The sequence below is a fragment of the Saccopteryx leptura genome, chromosome 2 (genome assembly GCF_036850995.1).
Source record: "Saccopteryx leptura isolate mSacLep1 chromosome 2, mSacLep1_pri_phased_curated, whole genome shotgun sequence".
Classification (NCBI taxonomy): domain Eukaryota; kingdom Metazoa; phylum Chordata; class Mammalia; order Chiroptera; family Emballonuridae; genus Saccopteryx; species Saccopteryx leptura.
The window spans coordinates 338,174,091-338,196,538 of NC_089504.1; the positions used below are offsets into that span (position 1 = coordinate 338,174,091).

General features: G+C 45.0%; 1 protein-coding gene and 1 non-coding gene across 2 annotated transcripts in view; one reads left to right on the top strand and one right to left on the bottom strand.

Annotated features, from left to right (window-relative positions):
• The first annotated feature begins 282 nt into the window (after positions 1-282).
• Positions 283-22,448, top strand: part of RNF135 (ring finger protein 135) — a 28,002-nt gene continuing 5,836 nt past the window's right edge. Inside the window, exons 1-3 of the mRNA XM_066363787.1 lie at positions 283-815; positions 8,380-8,523; positions 12,445-12,607. Of these exons, the coding sequence (XP_066219884.1) occupies positions 468-815; positions 8,380-8,523; positions 12,445-12,607 (655 nt within the window). The 5' untranslated portion in view covers positions 283-467. The remainder of the gene's footprint in view (positions 816-8,379; positions 8,524-12,444; positions 12,608-22,448) is intronic.
• TRNAA-AGC (transfer RNA alanine (anticodon AGC)) lies at positions 17,344-17,419 on the bottom strand. Its single transcript has one exon. It is a non-coding gene; the product is annotated as a tRNA-Ala (tRNA).

Consider the following 22,448-nt stretch of genomic DNA (forward strand, 5'->3'; position numbering starts at 1 on the left):
CAGCTTTGTGCGTTGGGTATTCTTTAATCCCTTGGTGTTTGGTAAGGGGCTGGATGACACCTAGTGGGCGCATTCTTTTAAGAGTCTGGAATAGAATCCTCTCTTTCTTCTTCTCCCAAGCGTTATCGGGTTACATTTTAATTGCGGGGGGGGGGGGGGGGTACATCCAGCTAGAGGACATCTTTGGGACACAGTGGGCCCCTAACGGTTTGGGGAGAGCTGACTTCCTAGCGCAGGAGGCTGCAATGAGAGCCAGCTCTGCGCAGAGGGCGCCGCAGGCTGCGCGGTGGATGTTCCAAGTCAGCTTTCATCAGGACCGGAGAAAGGGGAAAAGGGGGGCCGCCAGGAGGGGAAGAAGGCGCCGCGAGGGAGGAGGCAAAGAAGAGCGAGGGAGGAGCCGGAGGAGACGTAGCTGAGGGCGGGCGGTCCCTGGTGTGGCCCTGCTTCCGGGCGGCGGCCTGGGCACCATGGCGGGCCTGGACGTGGACCTGACCGTGCCCGTGTGGCTGGCCGAGGACGACCTGGGTTGCATCATCTGTCGTGAGCTGCTCACCTGGCCCGTCACCTTGCCCTGCGGCCACAGTTTCTGCCGAGACTGCCTGAAGGACCTGTGGGACGCGCGGCGCCAGTGGTTCTGCCCCACCTGCCGCGAGGGCAACGCGCAGCCGCTGCAGCTGCGGAAGAACACGCTCCTGCAGGACCTGGTGGACAAGTACAGTCGGGTGGTGTGCGGGCTGGAGGGAGAGGGCGACCGCGCCCGGCCCCGGAGCCCCGCCCCCGGCCCCCCGCCCCCGGGCCGCGCCCCGCAGTTCAGGGTAGGGTGGCCCACCCGGTTCCCTCTTTCTTCCAACCTGCTCCGCCGCCCGCACACCCCTCCTTCCGTGGCTCTTTCTCCTCATCCTTTCTACTTGCACATTACTTTTCCACGTCTAAAAGTAAGGACCTGCTCTTTGAAGTTCAGAAAAACATGAAGAAGCAGAAAGAATTAAAATCTGAAATTCTGTCAACCTCGCGGCTCTACACCTTGGCTATTACCCTTCTTGACAGTCTTTCCACTGTCTGTCTCTGCAAAAAAGTTTTGTTGTGGTCAAATATGTATAACAGTATTTGCCATGTTAACCATTTTTAAGTGTATCATTTAGTGGCTTTAGTTATATTTACAATGTTGTGCAACCTTCACCACTATCTATTTACAAAACGTTTCCATCACTACAAACCCACTAAGCAATAACTTATTCTCCCCTCTCTTCTCCAGCCCCTGGTAACCTCTGATGCACTTACTGTCTGTATGAATTTACGTACTCTAGATAATTTTTGTTGTTGTTGTTGTGGGTTTGTTTTTTTTGTCACAGAGACAGAGAGAATCAGAGAGAGGGACAGATAGGGACAGACAGGAAGGGAAATGAGAAGCATCAATTCTTCCTTGCTTTCTCACATGTGCCTTGACGGGGGAGGGGTGGCAGGGGGGGCTACAGAAGACTGAGTGACCCCTTGCTCCAGCCATCAACCTTGAGCTCAATCTGGTGAGCCTTGCTCAAACCAGATGAGCCCGCACTCAAGCTAGCATCCTTGATCTCAAGCTGGTGAGCCTTGCTCAAACCAGCCTTGCTCAGCCCGTACTCTAGCTGGAGACCTCGGGGTCTCGAATCTGGGTCCTCTGCATCCCAGTCTAATGCTCTATCCACTGCGCGCCTGTCTGGTCAGGCTCTAGATCAGAGGTCGGGAACCTCTGGCTTGTGAGCCAGATGTGGCTCTTTTGATGGCTGCATCTGGCTCGCAGACAAATCTTTAATAAAAAAATTAAAAACGCCCTGGCCGGTTGGCTCAGCGGTAGAGCGTCAGCCTGGCGTGCGGGAGACCCAGGTTCGATTCCCAGCCAGGGCACATAGGAGAAGCGCCCATTTGCTTCTCCACTCCCCCCCTTCTTCCTCTCTGTCTCTCTCTTCCCCTCCCGCAGCCAAGGCTCCATTGGAGCAAAGATGGCCCGGGTGCTGGGGATGGCTCCTTAACCTCTGCCCCAGGCGCTAGAGTGGCTCTGATCTGGCAGAGCGACGCCCTGGAGGGGCAGAGTGTGGCCCCTGGTGGGCGTGCCGGGTGGATCCCGGTTGGGCGCATGCGGGAGTCTTAACTGTCTCTCCCTGTTTCCAGCTTCAGAAAAATACAAAAAAATAAAATAAATAAAAACGTTAAAAATATGAAACATTCTTATGTATTACAATCCATTCATTCCCTACCGCTTAGGTTCATGGTTGCAGGTGGCTGGAGCCAATCACAGTTGTCCTCCAGGACAACACCAAATTTTTATTGGATAATGCCTAACATCCCCGGCCGTTGTATAGCTCTGAAGGAATTACATTTTAAAATAAGTGGCGTTCATGGCTCTCTCAGCCAAAAAGGTTCCCAACCCCTGCTCTAGATAGTTTATATAAATGGAATCATACAATAGCTGTCACTTTGTAACTACCTTCTTTCTCTTACCATGTTTTCAAGTTTGTTCATGCTGTACAATGTGTCCAGACAAGTATAAACATGGTATAAACATGTGTTTGTTTGTTTTTAAGTTCCAAGAATTGAATCAATTTATTTATTTTTAAAGTTGATTTCTTAGAGAGAGGAAGGGAGAGAGAGAGACAGAAACACCCATCTGTTCCTGTCTGTACCCTGACCCGGGATGGAATCTGCAACTTTTGTGCTTCAACCAACTAAGCTTATCTGGCCAGGGCTGTACATACCACATTAGAAAAACAAAAACAAACAAAAAAGAAAACCCATTTGTACATTCATGGATGTTTGGATGGTTTCCACTTTTTGGTTATTGTGAGTAATGGTGTAGTAAACATTGGTGCACAGCTATCCCAGTCTCTAGTTTCAGTTCTTTTGGGTAAGTATCTAGGAGTATATTTGCTGGGTCATAGTGAAAGTCTGTGTTTAACTTACTGAAGAATAGCCAAACTGTATTCCATAGCAGCTACATTATTTTACATTCCCCTCAACAAAGTAGGAGTGGTCCAATTTCCCCCAGCTTTTGTTCCTGAGACTTGGGTGTTTCAACCATAATCCTTTGCCACAGACATCTGCAAGTTTAGTTCAGCTTGGAGCATTTGTGGTTCATGCCCACTGCCTTTCTGGCCAGAGCCCCGAGTCAGGTGAAGCAAAAATGAACACCCTGTGCCATTCCTTGGGACAGCTCTGAGCCAGGTTAGCACAAGACATGCATTACAATTTGTGAATAAGGCCTGCTGTGCTCCTTCCAGTGCCAGGACCAGGATCCCATGCTGGGAATTTTGTTACTGAGCTGGGGGGTGGGGAGGGTGAGTGGGGCAAGGGCTAATAAAAATATCAGAAAGCCTTTTTACTGCCAGGTTGCTCTTTTGTTTTGTTTTATATTTTTCCAAAGTTAAAAACGAGGAGGCAGTCAGACAGATTCCCGCATGTGCCAGACCGGGATCCACCTGGCATGCCCACCAGGGGGCGATGCTCTGCCCATCTGAGATGTTGCTCCGTTGCAGTCAGAGTCATTCTAGCTCCCAAGGCAGAGGCCATGGAGCCATTCTCAGCGCCCCAGGCCAACTTTGCTCCAATGGAGCATTGGCTGCAGGAGGGGAAGAGAGAGACAGAGAGGAAGGAGAGGGGGAGGTGTGGAGAAGCAGATGGGCGTTTCTCCTGTGTACCCTGACTGGGAATCGAACCTGGGACTTACACACGCTGGGCACTACTGCTAAGCCAACCGGTCAAGGCTTACTCTTTTTTGACTCAGTGTTTTCCAGAGCTCTGACAGTTGGTCCAGACAGTAGCTGCTTGTTTTTAAATGTTTCTGTGTGTGGAGTGGGGTGAGAGCTTGGAGCTGCCCATGCCACCCTTTTGTTATTCTCTCAAGTCCTTTTAAACAGAGTTGAGGTCATGTTGTATAGCCAGGTTATGTTTTTAAAAGAAAATTAATTGCTCTGGGTGGTTCAGTGGATAAAGCATTGAGCTGGCACACCAGAGGTTGTAGGTTTGACCCCCAGTCAAGGCACGGATGAGAAGCAATCAATGAGTACACAACTAAATGGAACAACTAAGTGAAATGAATTGATGCTTCTCTCTCTTTTCCTTTCTCTCTTTTTTTTAAATCAATGAAAAAAATTTTTAAAAGAAAAAGTGAATTAATAGACTTTATTTTTTAGAGCAAGCTAGGTTTGCAGAAATTGAGCAGAAAGAATAGAAAGTTCCTGTGTATTTCTCACAGCTTCCCCTATTGTGTTTTGTTTTTTTGGGTTTTTTTTTTTTGTTTTTTTTTTACAGAGAGAGAGAGTCAGAGAGAGGGATAGATAGGGACAGACAGACAGGAACAGAAAGAGATGAGAAACATCAATCATCAGTTTTTCGTGATGACACCTTAGTTCAGGGGTCCCCAAACTTTTTACACAGGGGGCCAGTTCACTGTCCCTCAGACCATTGGAGGGCCAGACTATAAAAAAACTATGAACAAATCCCTATGCACGCTGCACATATCTTATTTTAAAGTAAAAAACCAAAACGGGAACAAATACAATATTTAAAATAAAGAACAAGTAAATTTAAATCAACAAACTGACCAGTATTTCTATGGGAACTATGGGCCTGCTTTTGGCTAATGAGATGGTCAATGTCTGGTTCCATATTTGTCACTGCTAGCCGTAACAAGTGATATGATGCGCTTCCAGAGCTGTGACGCGTGCATCCCGCGTCACGGGAAGTAGTACTGTATGTGAGTGACACCGTGCTTTGTGGTGCCGCCACATACAGTACTCCAGGATGTGGATGCATCCTGTGCTCCTCTCACTGACCACCAATGAAAGAGGTGCCCCTTCCAGAAGTGCAGCGGGGGCTGGATAAATGGCCTCAGGGGGCTGCGTGCGGCCCACGGGCCATAGTTTGGGGACCCTTGCCTTAGTTGTTCATTGATTATTTTCTCATATGTGCCTTGACCATGGGATACAGCAGACCGAGTAACCCCTTGCTCAAGCCAGCAATCTTGGGTCCAGGCTGGTGAGCTTTGCTCAAACCAGATAAACCCGCGCTCAAGCTGGCAACCTCGGGGTCTTGAACCTGGGTCCTCCGCATCCCAGTCCAATGCTCTATCCACTGCACCACTGCCTGGTCAGGCTCTTCCCCTATTGTTAACACCTTGCATGCCCTGGCGGGATAGTTCAGTTAGTTAAAGCATCATCCTGAGGTGCAGAGAATGCTAGGTTCGATCCTAGGTCAGGGCAATATAAAAAACCCTTTATATATAGCTATATATATAAACACTTTGCATTGCTATGGTACATTTTTTACAGTGGATGAACTGATATTATCAGTACACTGTTATTTACTAAAATCTATATGTTTACATTAGGGTTCACTTTTCATGTTGTACAGTTATATGGCTTTTTATAAATTGACTTTAGAGAGAGAGAAACATTGATTTGTTGTTCTACTTATTTATGCATTCACTGGTTGATTCTCGTATGTGCCCTGACTGGGGATCAAACCCACAACCTTGGCCTATTGAGATGATGCTCCAACCAACTGAGCTACCCAGCCAGGGCTCAGTTCTATGGCTTTTGACAAATGTTTGAGGTCCTGTATCTACACTTACGGTTATCATACAGGTTTAGTGCCCTGGAAATCTTCTTTGATCTTCCTGTTTGTACCCCTGAGCCAGTCCCTAGCAACTACTAATCTTTGTACTATCTCTTTTGCTTTCCCTTTTTCAGAATGTCATATAGTTGGAACCATATAGTATATAGCCTTTTCAGATTATCTTCTTTCACAAAGCAAAATTAAGGTTTGTGGCTTGATAAGTCATTTCTTTTTATTGCTAATATTTCATTGTGTAGCTATACCCCAGTTTATCCATTCACCTTTTTTTTTAAAGATTTTATTTATTCAGTTTTCAAAGAGGAGAGAGAGAGAGAGAAAAGGAGGAGCAGGAAGCATCAACTCCCATATGTGCCTTGACCAGGCAAGCCCAGGGTATCGAACGGGCGACCTCAGCATTCCAGGTTGAAGCCTTATCCCACTGCACCACCACCGGTCAGGCTCCATTCACCTTTTGATGGACATATTGGTTGCTTTATTCCCCCCCCCCCCCCCGCAATTATGAACAAAGCCTATTCTCTACTTTTAGATTATAAATACAACATTATCCCTCAGGGGTTTTTTTTTTGTATTTTTCCGAAGCTGGAAACGGGGAGGCAGTCAGACAGACTCCTGCATGTGTCTGACCGGGATCCACCCGGCATGCCCACCAGGGGGTGATGCTCTGCCCATCTTGGGGCGTCGCTCTGCCACAATCAGAGCCATTCTAGTGCCTGAGGCAGAAGCCACAGAGCCATCCTCAGTGCCCGGGCCAACTTTGCTCCAGTGGAGCCTTGGCTGCGGGAGGGGAAGAGAGAGACAGAGAGGAAGGAAAGGGGGAGGGGTGAAGAAGCAGATGGGCGCTTCTCCTGTGTGCCCTGGCCGGGAATCGAACCTGGGACTCCTGCACGCCAGGCCGACGCTCTACCACTGAGCCAACCGGCCAGGGCCTCCCTCAGGTTCTTAAAACTCTATGTTAATATAGTGTATAGTGACTGAATATACTTTCCATTGGCTTTTAAATTAAAATGGTTGTCTTTGGAAGGTAGGATATTGGATTAAACATTTCCTATCTTTTTATTCTCTGCATTGTCTCTGTTTGCCACAATAAATTTGCATTCTCTTATGGATAGAAAAAGCAATGCACTTATTTTTTAAAGTTTTTAATTTGCTCAGGTGCCTAGATAAGGACTCCATTCTAGAGTTCTGGCTGCTTGAATATTTAGGAGTGGGGCCTAGAAATTTAAGAGCAAACAGTGTTTCCAGTGATCAGCCACCTCGCTCTCTAACAACCTGATTATGACTTTTAAAACACGTGTTATTTTGAGGGACATCATCAGGGCTTTTTTTTTTTTTTAAGATTTTATTTATTTACTTTTAGAGAGGAGAGAGAGAGAGAAATGGGAAAGGGAGGAATGGGAAGCATCAACTGGTAGTTGCTTCTCATATGTGCCTTGACCAGGAAGCCCGAGGTTTTCAAACTGGCAACCTCAGTGTTCCAGGTCGAATGCTTTACCCACTGCACCACCACAGGTCAGATCACCACCAGGGATTTTTTATTTATTTTTATTTTTTATTTTATTTATTTTTTTTACAGAGACAGAGAGTCAGAGAGAGGGATAGACAGGGACAGACAGACAGGAACGGAGAGAGATGAGAAGCATCAATCATTAGTTTTTCGTTGCGCGTTGCAACACCTTAGTTGTTCATTGATTGCTTTCTCATATGTGCCTTGACCGCGGGCCTTCAGCAGACCGAGTAACCCCTTGCTGGAGCCAGCGACCTTGGGTTCAAGCTGGTGGGCTTTTGCTCAAACCAGATGAGCCCGCGCTCAAGTTGGCAACCTCGGGGTCTCGAACCTGGGTCCAACGCTCTATTCACTGCGCCACCGCCTGGTCAGGCACCAGGGATTTTTTAAGAGATGAAATAGGTCCTGGATTAATTCCAGTTTTTGAGGTTCCAGCAAAATTGAAAATATGAAAAATGTCAAAACAAAGTGATAAAAACTCTGGTTTATGTACAGTAGGCTGATGAGCACCTTCCATTTCTGTGACTCTGTAGAACCACCCCTTTTGAAAGCCATGCAAAGTTCTCCATGGAGGTCTGTGCCCAGCCTGCCACTGATGACTGTCAGCCGGTCTTGAGGTTGTTGCCAAAATATGTTGGCTGCAAAACTTACTTCCACTCCCAACCAGGCAGCTGAACAGATTAAGCTCTTGAAGTGGAGTTGTTTACCACTGTCTTATGAATTTTTCAAATGTTAAATATATCAACACACATAAAAGCTTCCATCTGTCCATCACTTTAAAGTCTCCAAGATCCTTTAACAGTGAAGAGTTAAGTAGGTCCTTTTCCCTATGGAAGAGAAGGAGGGATGGTCACTTTCCTTTTTGAAAGGAGTCATGAGGACACAGCAAGAGACGGAGGCCAAGGGTGGAGCTTAAACTCGAGTCAGACACCTTCCACTGCAGCACTCACTTTGTCAGCTGCCACCTCCCCTGCCGAATCTCCAGGTTCATAGCGTTTCTGCCCTGACCTCCCAGTTCATAGTGACCCCTAGGCTTCCCTTCGCACTTCACTCTCATTGCCTCGCACCCTCCATTCCACAGCTGATGGACCCTGCTTTCCTATCAGTATGGGAAACGGACATGCAAAAGGTTTGGGGGGGAGGTCTACCTCCTTGTTCTCTGAATGTTTTTTTCACTTCCTTGCCTGTTCCTTTACCCAGGCTTCACCCCCTGTCTAGAGCTGACTCCTGGGTCCAGCCTTGTGTTCTGCTTTGCTCTTTTAAAGGCGGCCACACCGAAGAACATCACAGAAGTTGGTCAGGAGCTGGCAGAGCTGGTGGAACAGCTTATAGACATTGTCAGGAACCTTCAGAGTCAGAGACACCTCCCAGAATCTGGACCAGACAATGAACTGAACACCCTGGGCATGGTAGGCGCAGCTGGGAGAGGAAAGGATGGGGCAGGGGGCAGGGGTCGGCGCAGCTTCCAACTGGAGCAACATGTACGTATGTGTTTGCAGTGGAAGGATACAATAAGTCTTACTCTTTACCACCAAACAGGAATGACTGGAAGTTCGCAGTGCTTGAGGTAGGGAAACCTCAAGTAATCTAGGTTCCATCCTTATCACTCCCTCTAACCAGTTCTAAGATCACCAGTGGCCTCGCTGTAAATCCTACAGACATTCTAGTCCTCATCTCCATTGACCTTTCAGCCTTTGGCACAGCGGGCCACACCTTCTTTTTTTTCCTTCTTTTTTTTTTTGTATTTTTCTGACGTTGGAAATGGGGAGGCAGTCAGACAGACTCCTGCATGCACCCGACTGGGATCCACCCGGCATGCCCACCAGGGGGTGATGCTCTGCCCATTGGGGCATCGCTCTGTTGCAACCAGAGCCATTCCAGCGCCTGAGGCAGAGGCCATAGAGCCATCCTCAGCGCCCGGGCCAACTTTGTTCCAATGGAGCCTTGGCTGTGGGAGGGGAAGTGAGAGAGAGGAAGGAGAGAGGGTAGGGTGGAGAAACAGATGGGCGCTTCTCCTGTGTGCCCTGGCCGGGAATCGAACCTGGGATTCCTGCACACCAGGCCGATACTCTACCACTGAGCCAATAGCCAGGGTTGTATTTTTCCAAAGTTAGAAACAGGCAATCAGACAGACTCCTGCATGCGCTCTATTAGGATCCACCCGGCATGCCCACCAGGGGGCGATGCTCTGTTCATCTGGATTGTTGCTCTGTTGCTGCCAGAGCCATTCTAGCACGTGAGGTGGAGGCCGTGGAGCCGTCTGCAGTGCCTGGGCCAACTTTGCTCCATTGGAGCCTTGGCTACAGGAGAGGAAGAAAGAGATAAAGAGGAAGAAGAGGGGGAAGGGTGGAGAAGCAGATGGGCGCTTTTCCTATGTGCCCTGGCTAGGAATCGAACCCAGGACTTCCACACACCGGGCCAACGTTCTACTGCTGAGCTAACCAGCCAGGGCCCACACCTTCATTCTTGAAGCTTTCTTTTCCTTCAGATTCTGTGACACAAGTCTCCCAGCCTTCCCCTGTTTCTCTGGCTGCTCTTTTTCAGTTTATTTGGCAGGCTTCCTCTCTGCTGCTTAGCAATGAAATGCTAGGATTCTTCAAGTCTGAGTTGTAGTTCCTTGCTCTTCCCCTACCTATCGTTTTAATTAGCACAGACATAGCTCCAGCCTGGCCATGTCTCTAACCTGTAGTCTGGTATCTTCCTTTTCATGTTTTCCTCTTGGGATCTCAAAGGCACATCACGCTTAACCTGCCCAGCTGTTCCTCCTCCAAAATTCCCCATCTGACTGGCACTATTATTTGTCCAAAGGGCACAAAGCCAGCAACCTGGGAATCATGTTACCTCTTCCCTCACCTGCTGAAACATCTCTTGAATCTATTTACTATTCTTGAGCTCCTTTGAGACTTCCATCTCTGTAATCCAAGCGTATGATCATTTTTTTGTTTTGTTTTTGTTTTTACAGAGACACAGAGAGAGTCAGAGAGGTATAGACAGGGACAGACAGACAGGAATGGAGAGAGATGAGAAGCATCAATCATTAGTTTTTTATTGCATCACCTTAGTTGTTCATTGATTGCTTTCTCATATGTGCCTTGACCGCAGGCCTTCAGCAGACTGAGTAACCCCTTGCTCAAGCCAGCGACCTTGGGTCCAAGCTGGTGAGTTTTTGCTCAAACCAGAGATCCCGCACTCAAGCTGGTGACCTTGGTGTTTCAAACCTGGGTCCTCCGCATCCCAGTCCAACTCTCTATTCACTGCGCCACCGCCTGGTTAGGCGCATATGATCATTTCTTGCCTGATTTGCCAAAGTAGCCTCCTAATTGCTCCACTCTACCCCGCTGTCCTTGCGGTCATCAGAGTTACCTTTTCTTTTTTTGTGTGTGTGACAGGGACAGACAAGAAGGGAGAGAGATGAGAAGGATCAATTCTTTGCTGCGGCACCTTAGTTGTTCATTGATTGCCTTCTCATATGTCCCTTGACCAGGGGGCTACAGAAGATGGAGTAACTCCTTGCTCAAGCCAGTGACTTTGGGTCCAAGCTGGTGAGCCTTGCTCAAACCAGATGAGACCACGCTCAAGCTGGCAACCCCGGGGTTTCGAACCTGGGTCCTCCACGTCCCAGTCCAATGCTCTATCCACTGCACCACCACCTGGTCAGGCCAGAGTGGCCCTTTCAAACACAAACCTGATCATGTAACTTATCTGCTTCAAATACTCCAATGATATCTGTTTGTACTCCGTAGGATTAAGACCCAGATCCTCACAGAACCAACAAGGACTTCTTCAGATTTCACCCACACTGGGCCAAGTCCGTCCCTCCACGGTGTTGTCGCACTTTTCCCCACCACAGAGCACACCCCATGGAATGTTCTTCTTCCCCCCTGTCATCTGCCTGCTTCAGACCCCAACTAGATCATCACTTTCTTGGGGAATCCTTAACTGATTTCCTTAAACAAGTCAAATGGCCGGGTTAGAGGCTGCTGTCATGATTCCTTATCCCTTCCATTTGTAGCAGTTTTCCCACCTGCAACTTGATAGTAATTGGTGTCATCATTTATCAATGTCTGTCCTCTCTCTTCTACACTGTACTCTAACATTCATAAGGGTAGAGACCTTGACGGCTTCTGTTCCTTTGTTCCCCTTTGTATTCCCAGGCCTAGCACAGTGCCAGGCACTTCCCAGTGAGTGAGTGAACGAGTCCATCTTCAGGGATGCAATGTGTGGGGGTGGAAAGTCTGCGAGTCTGACTTGCAGACCTGACCTGGCCACTCTCTGGTGTTAGGACCTTGGGCAAGTCATTTCAGTTCTCTGAATCTCAGGTTTCTATCTCTAGGTGAAAATGGAGAACAATAAAGTTAATTATGGCCATGTTTTGTTAAACTTCATAAACTTTAGCTGCTTCTTTTGCAAAACAGGGGTAATAAATCTACCTTGGAAGGTTGTTATGTTAATTAGAGGTGGGCAGTGGAAGGTATTCAGTAAGTGTTTCCTACTATTATAATGATTTGTGAAAAAAATGGAAAATGGCTTATGCGAAGTTGGGAAGGACAGTCTGGTGCATTAGGTGGGAAGGAGCAGATGGGAGGCTGTTTTGGGGATTCATACGTTAAGGAAAATCAGTGAGCATGTATTGGAGGCCCCAGAGAATTGGGCCTGGGTGCAGACATGTTTACATTGGCTCTTGAGAATATATATGAGATAATGATAGCAGTTCAGGGGAGATTACTCTAGCCTTTGTGGTTTATCCCAGTAAATATCTGTATAATTTCTTTTGAATAGCCCTAGTATATGGACCTAAAAATCTTTAACTTATTTTTATTGTTACTTAAGAAATTGACGTTTATTGTACAATATACTGGAAACTACATAACAGTTTAAAGAAAATGAATTAAAGTCATCTATAACCCCACCACTGTTTCATATCTTTGCTGTACTCTGTGTTATTCCAGATTGTTTCAAGGCATGTATTTTGAGGGCCTAATTATGTTTTAAAAAACTGGTAAGAGGCGCCTGACCTGTAGTGGCGCAGTGGATAAAGCATTGACCTGGAGCACTGAGGTCACCGGTTCAAAACCCTGGGCTTGCCTGGTCAAGGCATATATGGGAGTTGATGCTTCCTGCTCCTCCCCCCTTTCTCTCTCTCTCTCTCTCTCTCTCTCTGTCTGTCTCTCTCTCTCATTCTAACTCTCCTCTCTAAAATGAATAAATAAAAAAAAAAAACTGGTAAGAGGTAAGTAGAAAATTGTAGATGGGTTGCAGAACTAGAATATACTATTTGATGCATTCCTTAGAAGCCTTTCGTTACTTTTTTTTTAATGATTCATCACTAGACTTTTCCTGGTGGAGCGGACCATTCCCTGGCTTCTCCAAAGCAAGCGACTTCCAGCACACCCAAGGAAAAAATGAGAGACATTCTGCATGACCTAGAAGTTATCCGGGGGAAATTGCAAGGAAACCTCATAGGGAAAGAGCCTCTTGAAAAACCAAGGCAGGGTGAGTTGATTTTATTTGGAGAGGAGGATTAAATTAAATATGGAAGCTGGGGGGAAATGGGAGTGTGTTCCATGGCTTTGTTTTTTGGGGACATGATCCCAGAGCCCAGCTGTATGGTCACTGTGGTGTTGAAAATGAGGAAGGAGGCCCTGGCTGGTTGGCTCAGTGGTAGAGCGTCGGCCTGGCGTGCAGGAGTCCCGGGTTCGATTCCCGGCCAGGGCACACAAGAGAAGCACCCATCTGCTTCTCCCCCCCCTCCCCCCCTCCTTCCTCTCTGTCTCTCTCTTCCCTTTCCGTAGTCAGGGCTCCATTGGAGCAAAGTTGGCCCGGGCGCTGGGGGTGGCTCTATGGCCTCTGCCTCAGGCGCTAGAATGGCTCTGGTTTGCAACAGAGCAACGCCCCAGATGGGCAGAACATCACCCCCTGGTGGGCATGCCAGGTGGATCCCGTTCGGACGCATGCAGGAGTCTGACTGCCTCCTCGTTTCCAACTTCAGAAAAATACAAAAAATAAAAGAAAAGAAAAGAAAAGAAAAAGAAAATGAGGAAGGAATGGGCTGAGGTATTTTGTGGCTGGCTATGTTTGTGGAAGTGACTGGGAGTGTAATATAACATGGGATATTTTGATGAGATAGAAGCTCATTTTCTAAAACCTATAACTTCAGAATGTGGACCAGATTTTGCTAGTTTACCACTCACCCATATTATCTGAGGAGATTCAGAATTAGGCTGCTGTTATTTTTAACTAGTAAATGTCTTTATCAACAAAACAGGCAACTTTGTAAATAGTTCTTGATATATTCTATTAAAATATAATCTTTGGCCTGACCTGTGGTGGCGCAGTAAATAAAGCATCGACCTGGAATACTGAGGTCGCAGGTTTGAAACCTGGGCTTGCCTGGTCAAGACACATATGGGAGTTGATGCTTCCTGCTCCTTCCCTCTTCCCTCTCTCTCTTTCCTCTACAAAATGAATAAATAAAAAATCTTTTAAAAATCTGGCAAAAGATTCATTAACATTTAAAAAAAATATATATATAATCATTTAAAATATATATATATAGCCTAACATGTGGTGGCGCAGTGGATAAAGCGTCGACCTGGAAATTTTTAGGTCCTAGTTCGAAACCCTGGGCTTGCCTGGTCAAGGCACATATGGGAGTTGATGCTTCCTGCTCCTCCCCCCATCTCTCTCTCTCCCTCTCTCTCTCCCTTCTAAAAATGAATAAATAAAATTAAAAAATATATATATATATAATCTTTGGAGAGTTTGTTAATATTATATTAAACAGTAATAATGTAGAACAGAACCTTTCTGTCCTGACTCTAGGTTCTCAGTTGTTCTCCTGGTTATTATAGAAAAGCAGTGAAACCTTCCCTGTAGACATTAGCTCTGGTCATCCTTGGCCTTGCCTCCTGCTCCATGGCCAGCTTTATATACTTTAGAGACATATATCTTACAGCTTTTTTATTTTTTAAAATATTTTTATTGATTGATTTTAGAGAAAGAGGGAAGGAGAGAGAGGGAGAAACAACATTTATTGGTTGATTCTTTTTTTTTTTTTTTTTTTTTTCTGAAGCTGGAAACGGGGAGACAGTCAGACAGACTCCCGCATGCGCCCAACCGGGATCCACCGCGACGCTCTGCCCACCAGGGGGCGATGCTCTGCCCCTCCGGGGCGTCGCTCTGCCGCTACCAGAGCCACTCTAGCGCCTGGGGCAGAGGCCAAGGAGCCATCCCCAGCGCCTGGGCCATCTTTGCTCCAATGGAGCCTTGGCTGCGGGAGGGGAAGAGAGAGACAGAGAGGAAGGAGGGGAGGGGGGTGGAGAAGCAAATGGGCGCTTCTCCTATGTGCCCTGGCCGGGAATCGAACCTGGGTCTCCCGCACGCCAGGCCGATGCTCTACCGCTGAGCCAACCGGCCAGGGCCTATTGGTTGATTCTTTTATATGCTTTGACCAAGGCTCGAACCCTCGACCTTGGTGCATTGACTCGATGCTCTATCCAGTAAAGCTACCCAGCCAGGGCCTCGTACAGCCTTTTTTCTATTTAAAATATCTTGCTCTGCTTAAAATGTCATTCCTTATTTAAGTGGAGAAACATGATTCCTTGGAAAATTTTTCTTTAGGACCAATGAAGCACAGTTTTACAAAAATTATCTGAGATATAAGTGCCCTCTTGGGTCCTGCGTACTCCTAAATTTAGGTTGGGTCCCTTAGTTATATCATTTAGTTATATGAATTTAAAATTAATTTTAAAATTCAACTTATAATTTTGAAGTTAAATCTTAAAATTAAATTTTAAATTAAAAAATTAAAACAATATAAAAAGACCAACAACAAAAGTCTTTCCTGCTCTTGCCCAATTCCAGCTATTCCCATCTCAGTCAACCACTTTTATTAGTGTCCTGAATGTCCATTCAGACTCACGCAAATACAAGCAAATATGAGTTTCTCTTCTTATCTCCCCTAATCTTTTTCACACAAAGGCTAGCATACTATATACACTGTTCTGCATTCTGCTTTATTTCTGTACTTAATGTATCTGGATACATGCAGGAATCAGTACCTTGAGCATTTTCTCTCTTATATAGCTGCGTGGTATTCCAGTTTATGGATATGTTCACATTTACTCCATCCTCTACTTCTAGATGCATGATTGCTACTAATTACTTATAATTACAAATAATGTTGATGTTAAAACTCTACATACATCATTTTATATGGGTGCAGATAAATGCCAGTAAGGTTTGTGGAATCTTTTTTTTTTTTTTAAGATTGAGAGAGAGAAAGAGAGAGAGAAAAGAAGGGAGAGAGACAGGAAGGGAGAGAAATGAGAAGCATCAACTCGTAGTTACTTCACTTTAGTTGTTCATTGGTTGCTTCTCATACGTGCCTTGACCGGGGGCTCCAGCTGAGCTAGTGACCCCTTGCTCAAGCCAGCGACCTTAGGCTCAAGCCAGTGACCTTGGGCTTTAAGCCAGCAACGTTTGGGCTCAAGCCAGTGACCTAGTGGGATCATGTTGATGATCCCATGCTCAAGCTGGCAAGCCTGCGCTCTGGCCAGATGAGGTCATGCTCAAGCCAGTGACCTCAGTATCCCAGGTCAATGTTCTATGCACTGTACCACCACCAGTAGGGTTGTAGAATCTTAGGGTAAATTCATTTGTAATTTTAATCTTCATTGTCAAATTGCCCTCTAGCTGGGTTATACCCATTTACACTCTCACAAAAGAAATGTGTAGGCCTGACCTCTGGTGGCGCAGTGGATAAAGCATCAGTCTGGAACGCTGATGTCGCTGGTTCAAAACTCTGGGCTTGCCTAGTCAAGGCACATATGGGAGTTAGTTGATGCTTCCTACTCCTCCCCTCTTTTTTTTCTATCTCTCTCTTGTCTCTAAAATGAATAAATAAAATCTTAAAAAAAGAAAGAAAGTTTATGGACACATCCTGAAGTGTGTTATGTTAAATTTCTCTTTAAAGGGACTGGTATTAATTATATAATCTGTTGTCAATTATACATCAATATTTTAAAAAGAGGTCTACTTTGTTGTCAGGAATCTGACCTTTGGTATTTCATTCATCTTCACAATGACTTTATGAGGTAGATGCTACAAAACAAAACAAAAACAAAAAAATTATGCCCGACTCTAAATCCAATGTGAATACACAAAATAGTTTCTATTTTTGTAGGCTTGTATTTTGGAGATCGAATTTGAAAATAAAGGTAAAAAAAAAAAAAAAAGAAAGAAAGAAAATAAATGTGTATCCCCAGAGCCTGCCAATTAAGTGTGTTGTGAAACATTTGTGACTTTTTTTTGCCAATCTGATGGGTTAAAAAAAGTAACATAGGAGCATACTGTACCTTTAATTGTATTTCTTCACAAATTATGTGTTTATATCTTGTGTTGTATCTTTTTAAAATGGATTTTAGGAACTCTATAAATTAGCAAGATTAGCCTTTTGTCTGTGATATGAATTGCAAGTTTTGTTCCCCAGTTAGTCATTTATCTTTTCATTCTGTTTAGCATGAATTTTAGAATAACATAAGACATTTTTCTATTTTGAAGTAGTAAATTTTACCAGTGTTTTCTTTTATGGCTTTTAAAGATTTTTATTTATTGATTTTACAGAGAGAGGAGTTGGGAAGAGGGAGAAGTATCAACTCATAGTTGCTTCACTTAAGCTGTTCATTGATTGCTTCTCATATGTGCCTTGACTGGGCAAGCCCTGGGCTTTGAACTGGTGACCTCAGCGTTCCAGGTTGACGCTTTATTCACTGCGCCACTACAGCCCAGGCTTTTATGGCTTTTAGATTTTAAATTTTAGTTAGATAACTTTACCACCCCAAGTTTAGAAAGAAATTCGCCTGTATATGTCTGTGTGTTTTTCTATTTTCTATTTAAATCTTTTTTTTTTTTTTTTCTTCTTTCTTTTTTCTGAAGCTGGAAACAGGGAGAGACAGTCAGACAGACTCCCGCATGCGCCCGACCGGGATCCACCCGGCACGCCCACCAGGGGCGACGCTCTGCCCACCAGGGGGCGATGCTCTGCCCATCCTGGGCGTCGCCATGTTGCGACCAGAGCCACTCTAGCGCCTGAGGCAGAGGCCACAGAGCCATCCCCAGCGCCCGGGCCATCTTTGCTCCAATGGAGCCTTGGCTGCGGGAGGGGAAGAGAGAGACAGAGAGGAAAGCGCGGCGGAGGGGTGGAGAAGCAAATGGGCGTTTCTCCTGTGTGCCCTGGCCGGGAATTGAACCCGGGTCCTCCGCACGCTAGGCGGACGCTCTACCACTGAGCCAACCGGCCAGGGCTCTATTTAAATCTTTGGTTTCACATTGTACAATACATTTCAATCTTTAACTCAGGTGAAGTATATATTCTGGCATGTGTCCCAGGGAATTTTAAATAATATTTACATAACTCCACTTTAAAGATGTATCTCTTATCACATTTTTTTTTATATTTAATGATGTTGCTCTGATGGAAATGTTGCTTCTTATTTAACTGGAGAAACATGATTTCTTGGAAAAAAAATATCAGTTTCTAAATTATTTAAGTATGCATTAAAATTTTTTTATTTTTAGTCGTGATAAACATACATAACATAAAATCCACCATCTTAACCACTTTTTTTTTTTTTTGTATTTTTCTGAAGCTGGAAATGGGGAGAGACAGTCAGACAGACTCCCGCATGCGCCCGACCGGGATCCACCCGGCACGCCCACCAGGGGGCGACGCTCTGCCCACCAGTGGACGATGCTCTGACCTTCCGGGGCGTCGCTCTGTCGCGACCAGAGCCACTCCAGCGCCTGGGGCAGAGGCCAAGGAGCCATCCCCAGTGCCCGGGCCATCTTTGCTCCAATGGAGCCTTGGCTGCAGGAGGGAAAGAGAGAGACAGAGAGGAAGGAGAAGGGGAGGGGTGGAGAAGCAGATGGGCGCCTCCCTTGTGTGCCCTGGTCGGGAATCGAACCCGGGACTTCTGCACGCCAGGCCGACGCTCTACCACTGAGCCAACCGGCCAGGGCCCACCATCTTAACCACTTTTAAGAGTATAGTTCAGTGGTAAGTGCATTCATATTGCTATGCAATCCTGCGCCAGGTCTTTTTAATTTTGCAAAACTAAAACTCTATATTGTTTAAACAGTAACTCCCCATCCCCGCAGCCCCTAGCAACCACCATTCCACTTTCAGCTTCTACGAGTTTGCTCGCTCTAGATATCAGATATAAGTGGAATCATAGATATTGTCCTTTTGTGACTGACTGGCTTGTTTCACTTAGTATAATGTTCTCAAGGGTTATCCCAGTTATAGCATGTGTCAGAATTTCCTTCCTCTTTAATGCTGAATAATATTCTATTGTCTGTCTATACCACATTTTGTTTATTCATTTAACCAATAATAGACACTGGGTTGCTTCCACATCTTGGATTCTTGGCTTTTGGGAAAAATACTGCTTTGAAAATGGGTGTACAAATAGCTCTTCAAGATACTGCTTTCAGTTCTTTTGAGTAAACACCCAAAAGTGGAATTGCTGGATCATACAATAATTGTTTTTAATTTTTTGAGGAATTAAGTATACATTTTAAGTATTTTTTTAATTCCACTTAGAAAACTTAAATATGCCTTAGCAAGTTCAGTATAGTTCTTTCTTTGTGCTTATATTGTTTTGATTATTTAGACCAGTCCAGAACATTTTTAAAACAAAGGATCTGGTTATATCCCTATTTCCTGAAACATCATTCCCCAAAGTTGTCACATGATTGTTTTTAAGACAATAGATTAGTTGTTCTTCAAGTCAGTGCTTTGACAGCTGCCAGGCAATTTGACTGCCTCATCATAATGACATCCTTTGACCTGTGGTAGGATTCAAATAATTTACCAACCGATTCTCTGCCCTACTGACCATTTTAAGTATAAAAAAACAGTATACCTTGCCTGACCTGTGGTGGCGCAGTGGATAAAGCGTTTACCTGGAAATGCTGAGGTCGCCGGTTCAAAACCCTGGGCTTGCCTGGTCAAGGCACATATGGGAGTTGATGCTTCCTGCTCCTCCCCACCTTCTCTCTCTGTCTCTCTCTCCTCTCTCTCTCCCTCTCTGTCTCTCTCTCTCCCTTTCTCTCTCCTCTCTAAAATGAATAAATAAAATAAAATAAAAAATTAAAAAAATAAACACCAGTATACCGAAATGTAGTTTATTATTTCATGCATTTAATACTTAAATAAGAACATTAAAGAGGTACACAAAACTAGATAATGTTATAAGAAAGAGTTTTAAAATATTAAATTAGCCTGACCTGTGGTGGTGCAGTGGATAAAGCCTTGACCTGGAATGCTGAGGTTGCCGGTTTGAAACCCTAGGCTTGCCTGGTCAAGGCATATACGGGAGTTGATGCTTCCTGCTCCTCCCCACCTTCTCTCTCTCTCTCTCTCTTCTCTGAAATGGATAAATAAAATAAAAATAATTTTAAAAAATAAATATTAAATTAGACCTGACAAAAACCAGTAAAACTGTTATTTAAGATATTTCCAATGACAGCTTGTCACCTGCTGGTTATTAGGCACTTTTTCTCTTTATATGTTTGTTTATTGAAGTAACAAACATGAGGGAATTAAAATGCAGTATTTCACCAAAAGTATAATGAGTTTTATGAAATGAATAAATAAATATTACAAGCATAGTTCTGTCAAATTTTTTTCACCTGTGGACAGAATGAACATTACTACGGGCACTTAGAATACACTGTTGCACAGATGAACGTTAAAAAAGAGTAAGGAATGTAAATTTGTGAGTTCCCCATTGAGCGGTTGCCCAGGCACCCACTTTAGAGAGAACCCTGATTACAAGTGCCATTTTAACAACCGGTTCACTGAACTCAACAAAAAAGTAGGTATCGGTTCTGCCGAATGAGTGTGAACCTACTGAATCCCACCACTGCTTTGACCATATGTAAGTACACTATGGGCTGCCATGGAAGTCACGTTTTATTCAGAACAATTCCACTTAAACAGAATAGTGCAAAAAGAGACCTCTTCCTGATACTATTTTATATTTCCAAGGGACAGTGGCTACATTTTAAAACAAAAAAGGCTTTGGCTTATTCTCTTCTTTTAGTAGAGAAATAAAATTTTTTAAAAGATTCCATTATGAAAAAGTTTCTCACTAATTAAATTTTTTAAATAAAAAATATTTTTAGATTTTTTGCCTGATCAGGTGGTGGTGCAGAGGATAGAGCATTGGACTGGACATAGAGCACCCAGGTTCGAAACCCTGCGGTCACCAGCTTGAGCTCTGGCTAATCCAGCTTGAGTGCGGGCTCACCAGCTTGAGCACAGGGTCACTGGCTTGAGTGTGGGATCATGCACATGACCCCATAGTTGCTGGCTTGAAGCCCAAGGTTGCTGGTTTGAGCAAGAGGTCACTCTCTTTGCTGTAGTCCCCCCGTCAAGGCACACATGAGAAAGCAACCAATAAACAACTAAGATGTTGCAACAAAAAATAGATGCTTTTCATCTCTCTTCCTTCCTGTCTGTTCCTATCTGTCCCTCTCTCTGTCTCTCTCTCTCTGTCTCTGTTGCAAAAAACTTTTTTTAAATTATATTTTAAAAAATGTATTCATGGGGGGGTGGGAGCAGGAAGCATTAAATCCCATATGTGCCTTGACTAGGCAAGCCCAGGGTTTTGAACCCGTGACCTCAGTGTTCCAGGTTGATGCTTTATCCACTGCCCCATCACAGATCAGGTATATTAAAATTTTTTTTAATTAATTTTTAGAGAGAGAGAGAGAAGGAGAGAGACATTGATTTGTTGTTCCACTTATTTCTGCATTTATTGGTTGATTCTTGTATGTGTCGTGACTTGGGATTGAACCCACAAGTTTGGCATATGGGGACAATACTCTAACCCAGTGGTAGTCAACCTGGTCCCTACCGCCCACTAGTGGGCGTTCCAGCTATCATGGTGGGCGGTAGCAGAGCAAGCAAAGTATAAATAAAAAGATAGATTTAACTATACTAAGTTGTTTTATAAAGATTTATTCTGCCAAACTTAGCGAAAATCCAACATAAAGTACTTGGTAAGTAATTATTATTATATGCTTTAACTTGCTGTAACTCTACTATATAAATTTTATAAAGTAAAGTTACTTCCCTACTTTATTTTATTTTATTGTATTTTTCTGAAGTTGGAAACGGGGAGGCAGTCAGACAGACTCCCGCATTCGCCCAACCGGGATCCACCTGGCATGCCCACCAGGGGGCGATGCTCCGCCCATCTGGGGCACCGCTCTGTTGCAACCAGAACCATTCTAGCGCCGGAGGCAGAGGCCATAGAGCCATCCTCAGTGCCCGGGCCAACTTTGCTCCAATGGAGCCTTGGCTGTGGGAGGGGAAGAAAGTTAATTTATTAATATTTGATAAATTAACAGAGAAGAAGGAGAGGGGGGGTGGAGAAGCAGATGGGTGCTTCTCCTGTGTGCCCTGGCCGGGAATTGAACCCGGGACTCCTTTTTTTTTTTAATTTTATTTTATTTATTCATTTTAGAGAGGAGAGAGAGAGAGGAGAGAGAGACAGAGAGAGAGAGAAGAGAGGGAGGAGCTGGAAGCATCAACTCCCACATGTGCCCTGACCAGGCAAGCCCAGGGTTTCGAACCGGCGACCTCAGCATTTCCAGGTCGATGCTTTATCCACTGCACCACCACAGGTCAGGCAAACCCAGGACTCCTGTACGCCAGGCCGACGCTCTACCACTGAGCCAACCGGCCAGGGCCACCTTCTTGCATTTTTTTAATTTTTTTATTTTTTATTCATTTTAGAAAGGAGAGAGAGAGAGAGAAGGGGGGAGGAGCAGGAAGCATCAACTCCCATATGTGCCTTGACCAGGCAAGCCCAGGGTTTCGAACCGGCGACCTCAGCATTTCCAGGTCGACACTTTATCCACTGCACCACCACAGGTCAGGCCCTTCTTGCATTTTTTATTTTTTATTATTATTTTTTTTTACAGAGACAGAGAGTGAGTCAGAGAGAGGGATAGACAGGGACAGACAGGAATGGAGAAAGATGAGAAGCATCAATCATTAGTTTTTCGTTGCAACACCTTAGTTGTTCATTGACTGCTTTCTCACATGTGCCTTGATCGCGGGCCTTCAGCAGACGGAGTAACCCCTTGCTGGAGCCAGCGACCTTGGGTTCAAGCTGGTGGGCTTTTGCTCAAACCAGATGAGCTTGTGCTCAAGCTGGCGACCTCGGGGTCTCGAACCTGGGTCCTCTGCATTCCAGTCCGACGCTCTATCTACTGCGCCACCGCCTGGTCAGGCTTCTTGCATTTTTTTAATGAGACTTTT